At 60.9% G+C, this 4273-nt stretch overlaps 1 protein-coding gene across 1 annotated transcript; it reads right to left on the bottom strand.

Moving 5' to 3' along the window:
- Window positions 1-1903: 1903 nt before the first annotated feature.
- Window positions 1904-3940, bottom strand: Lgals7 (galectin 7). The gene is made up of 4 exons (XM_046440119.2): window positions 3875-3940; window positions 3392-3480; window positions 2506-2707; window positions 1904-2084 (listed from the first exon to the last, which is right to left on the bottom strand). Exons 1-4 carry the CDS (start codon window positions 3887-3889, stop codon window positions 1971-1973), a joined length of 420 nt encoding a protein of 139 aa, XP_046296075.1. The 5' UTR covers window positions 3890-3940; the 3' UTR covers window positions 1904-1970.
- Between the last annotated feature and the right edge of the window lie 333 nt (window positions 3941-4273).

Below are 4273 nucleotides of genomic sequence, written 5' to 3'. Positions count from 1 at the left end.
GCACAGTGACCAACGCAAATAGGGACTCATGAACGATACTAGGACTCTGGGTCTAAGTGACAAACAAGAGGTGGAGCCGCTGGAGGGTGCTACCATTAATTCACAGAGGGAAAAATGGTATATGTGCTTGTGTTTAGAAGTCCACAGGGGAATTGATGAACGATTCACAGTAAGTGAGAACATGGGTACCCGAAAGAATATGTATATTGTGTACACATGTGTCAAAATGGCAAATATGCAGAGTCACTTAACCACTGAGCCACATCCACAGCCATTTTTTTTTTTTTTTGAGACAAGGTTGCTGAGACTGGCCTCAAACTTTTGATCCTCCTGCCTCAGCCTCCTGAGCCACTGGGATTACAGGTGAGCACCACCACATTTGGCGATTATTACCAATTTTTAATTTCCAAATAAGTCTCCAACACTCTGTCTGGTCACCCCCAATACTTTACTGTGTGTTTGACACAAACAAGAAGTCTCCCACATATCCATCGCAGGACAACGGTGAGAAGCAGGAACTCACACAGATGGATCACTAAGGTCCGACGCGCAGATGGCAGCTACCATTTATTCTCCACTTGTGCCAATAATGTCCACTATCTATTTTGCTTTCCCCTGGAGACATCTTTACCTAAATACTTTAAGATATGTATAAGTTCTTGTCATGGCTGAATAAAAGTTACCTCTTAACAGTGAGCCTTGGAGGGCTGGGGAGATTCAGACTTTGCTACTGAGAGAAGCGGACAGTCCTACTACTTCCCACCCGCCCCCCATGGGTTGGGCATCGAAAGGGACAGATCAGCCTGCAGGTCGCAGGGCTGAAAGGGCTGGAGTCCAGGGATCTCGGTCCCCAGGACGCCACGCTCAGAAGCTACCCGCGGGTCCTGCGCCCGCCTTGGTGGAGATGTCTATGTCGGCGGCGGCCGCCAGGGGGGGACCGTCATCTGTTGCTCAGGTTTTGGGCTCGAAGCCCAAGGCGCGTCTCTCCAAGGCGTGGCTTGGGACGAAAATTCCCGAAGCTGGGCTGCCAGACCCAACTTGCCGTCTCTCCTCGGGGCCTCCGGCCACGCTCCTCCCGCTGCCGAGACCTGCGGCCACCACCGAGCACTGCGCCCAGGTGCAGGGATCGGGGCACGCGGTGGCCCTGGCCTCTCCCAGCCCGCCCTAAAGGGGACCGTCAGCGCGGCCCTGGACGCTGGAAATCGCGCCAGGGGCCCGGGGTGCGCTCAGCGCCGCTTCCCGAGGGTCACAGCTCGGGGTGGGGCGGGGGTCGGGCCGTGGGGTTGGCAGGGTGGGGCGTGTGCTGATTGGCAGCGGGGACCCTACACCCGCCTTCGCATCCCCGCCGCTCGGCGGGGCCCTCGCCAGCCGTAGCGTCTGCCCGGAGGACGCGCAGGCTGGGACCTGTCCCGACTCGGCGCAGCGCGCAGCCGGCGACGCCCACCAGGGTTCCCAGCCCCGCCCGCCGGCGGGTTTTCCAGGGGCCGGGGGAGACGGGATGGCGGGAGAGAGGAGCTGGGGACATGCCACGCACACGTTCACCGCGTGGTTTCAGGGTGCCCAAGTGATCATTTCCCCATTTTGCTCATGAACCCACTTTGGCGTCCGCTGGCCCCGCGACGTGGTGCCAGGTGATGGGCTGAGCCCCTCGCTGCTCTGGTCCCAGCGCATCAGCTCCGAACCCGGGACCTGGGACTTGCTTTGCAAAATGCTGCATCGTGACCAGCCGCAGGACCGACCCGTCCACATGGAGACCCCCCTGCGCTCCAGCAGACAGGCCCTGCCCGAGCGGGTGCGGGTGCGAACCCCGCTTAGGACACGGGTTCCCTGCGCGACCCTGAAGCGCGGTCTTCGCCCCTGAACCCGTTTCTTCATCCAGATGCAAGGACACGGACACAGGAACTGGGGTCTAATACTTTATTTTCCATCCTTCTTCCCGGCCTCCCGCGACCCCAGGCTCTTGGTTCTGCTCAGAAAACCCTCACGGACCCCAGCTGCACGTCGCCGCCCACCTCCATCAAGCGCACGCGCGTCAGCGGCAGCCGGTGACGGAAGTGGTGGTACTCGGAGTCCCCGACCACGGCCTGCGGGGAGAGGGTCGGGGTTAGACTCGGCCTAGGGACACCAGGTCCATGTTCCAGCTCTGCGTCTGGGTGCCTTGGGGAAGGTCACAACGACCACTCTCTGGGACTAGATCCTAGTCGCTGTCCCCAAGCCGCTCCCTGGCTCTTCCCCTTTCCGACCTTTACGCCTGGCCCTCTAGCACGACTGACCCCGAGTAGGGTGGAAGATGTCTGGTCTGGGTCACTCCACACCCCCCCACAAGACACCACCCCTTGGGCTCGTGTCCACCTCGCCCTGGCCCTGTCACCGCCCAGCACCGGGGAGTGGCCCAACCAGGGAGAGGGTCTGCGTAGGCCCCTTCCTGGCAGTGTTCCCAAGCTGTCTCCCAGCGCAGAGCCGACCCTAGTGCTCCGCTGGGGACTTCCCTGTCGCCGACCGCACCTTAAAGCCATCTTCGGTGGTGATGAGAAGGACCTCGAAGGGCTGCCCGCGCTGGAAGGGGAGGCCAGGGCCGCGCTCCTCCGGGCCCCAGGCGCCGCGCTCCTTGCTGTTGAAGACCACCTCGGTGGCGTCCAGCCGCGGGTTGAAATGCAAGGCCGCGTCCGCTTCGGGCTCCTCGCTGCACAGCAGGTTTACGTGGAACCTGCAGGGGACGGTGGGCGACAGGGCTCCGCTCAGGGAAGGCTGTGCTGGGACCGCCCCTCTCCAGACCCCGCCAGAATTTCCAGACCAGAATCCTCACACCGCAGAGGGGGGGAGGCCAACTAAAGGCCACGGATTGCAGATTCCGATGAGGTTTATGGGATTCCTGGGCACACATCCCCCTACACCAGGGTCCCTGTGCTCAGGCCAGAGCCCCCCTTATTTCCAAAGAGCTGCCCACGAGTCCTGGTACTAATGGCCAGAGTGATTCGGATTCCCAGGAGATTGCCGGGAAATTCTCAATTCCTAAAAGACTAGGAACAGTACCAGGGGCCCCACTATTTACAGAGCACCCAGAAGGCCTGAAGTCCCAGATCTAGAAAGTCATAGGATTGACTGCCAAGGCCTCCCAGGTGCCCAGGTGGATTCTGGGAGCCCAGGCACATTTCCAGAGTCTTGGAGGCTCAGACATGGAAGTCCTAGGACGTCCCCAGGAACCCTGAGGTTGCCCTGAAATCCCAGAATCTTAGGGAGATTCAGATTTCTGAATGTGAGAAAAAGGTCCCCCAGGAGACTCCAAGGCTCTGGTGGACAGAGACGCCCTGGGGCACCGTCTCTGGGCTGCAAGGATGGGGACGGGCTGAGCCTGGAGAGTCCCCACCCTTCCTCCTGTGAGCGGTCTCACCTGCTGGCCTTCTCAGGGACGACTCCTCGAATCCTCATCACGGTGCCCACGCGGAGGCCCTCAGGCAGAGAGGTCTTATGGGGGACATTCTGCAAGATTCCGGATATTGGGGGGGCTTGGGAACCCGGAGACAGAGACGGAAGTGGGTCCACCAACCCGGAGAGGGGGAAATGCCAGGGTCAGGATGGGCAGAAAGCGTAAGAGAAAGGGTCACAGAGAAAGAAAGAGGAGAGAAGAGACAGAGGCAGGGGTGGGACAGAGAAAAAAGGTTTCAAGAGAAAAATCAGGACGAAGCCATCGAGAGGGAGAGAGATCAACGGGAAGGACTGTCCGCCCAGACACATGGCCCTGGGGAGCTCCCAGGCGCATTACCCACTTTCTCCTTGGAACTGGAGGCCTTAGCCAGGCCTCGGCCCTCCCTCCTGGCCCAGGGAGCCTGTGTCCAAACCCACAGCCCCCACCAACCCTGGCCCCTAGACTCACGGTGCTCCCTGACATGGCTGGCAAGTGGTTCAGCAGCGGTGGTGGCAGCGAGCTGCTGGGGGACCTTAAGTAGAGGCTGGGTGGGGCAGGCCCCGTGACTCACCCCTCCCATCGCCCACACCTGGCACAGACCCTGGCCCTGGGGCAAAGCTGGCATGTCTGGGGCAGGCCCTGGTTCTGGCCTGGACCCACACTCCCTGCAGGATCCTGCTGCCCTGTGGCTCCCCTTGTGCTGTAAGAAAAGGCAGGTTCATAAGAAAAACCCAGATCGGGCCAGGGGCTCACCCCACTGCCACCAGCCAGCCAACCCTCCCCGCTCCTGGCAGGCAGAAGTGCGGGGTTCATGCTGGGTCCTGAGGGCCCCACTGGGCTGGAGCCTCCTGCCCTGGGCTGAGGACA

The sequence above is a fragment of the Marmota monax genome, unplaced genomic scaffold (assembly GCF_021218885.2).
Source record: "Marmota monax isolate L192 unplaced genomic scaffold, Marmota_monax_Labrador192_F-V1.1 WCK01_AAM20220418_F8-fsc00228, whole genome shotgun sequence".
NCBI lineage: Eukaryota > Metazoa > Chordata > Mammalia > Rodentia > Sciuridae > Marmota > Marmota monax.
The sequence above is the reverse complement of the archived record's forward strand: the minus strand, read 5'-3'. Positions and strand labels throughout refer to the sequence as shown.

Bases quoted from the DNA above. Each gene is read 5' to 3' on its own strand.
- Lgals7 (XM_046440119.2), bottom strand. The intron at 2,708-3,391 runs GTGAGACCGCTC...CGTCCCCTGCAG, and splicing joins GTCCCTGAGAAGGCCAGCAG to GTTCCACGTAAACCTGCTGT. The intron at 2,085-2,505 runs GTGCGGTCGGCG...CTCTCCCCGCAG, and splicing joins CCACCGAAGATGGCTTTAAG to GCCGTGGTCGGGGACTCCGA.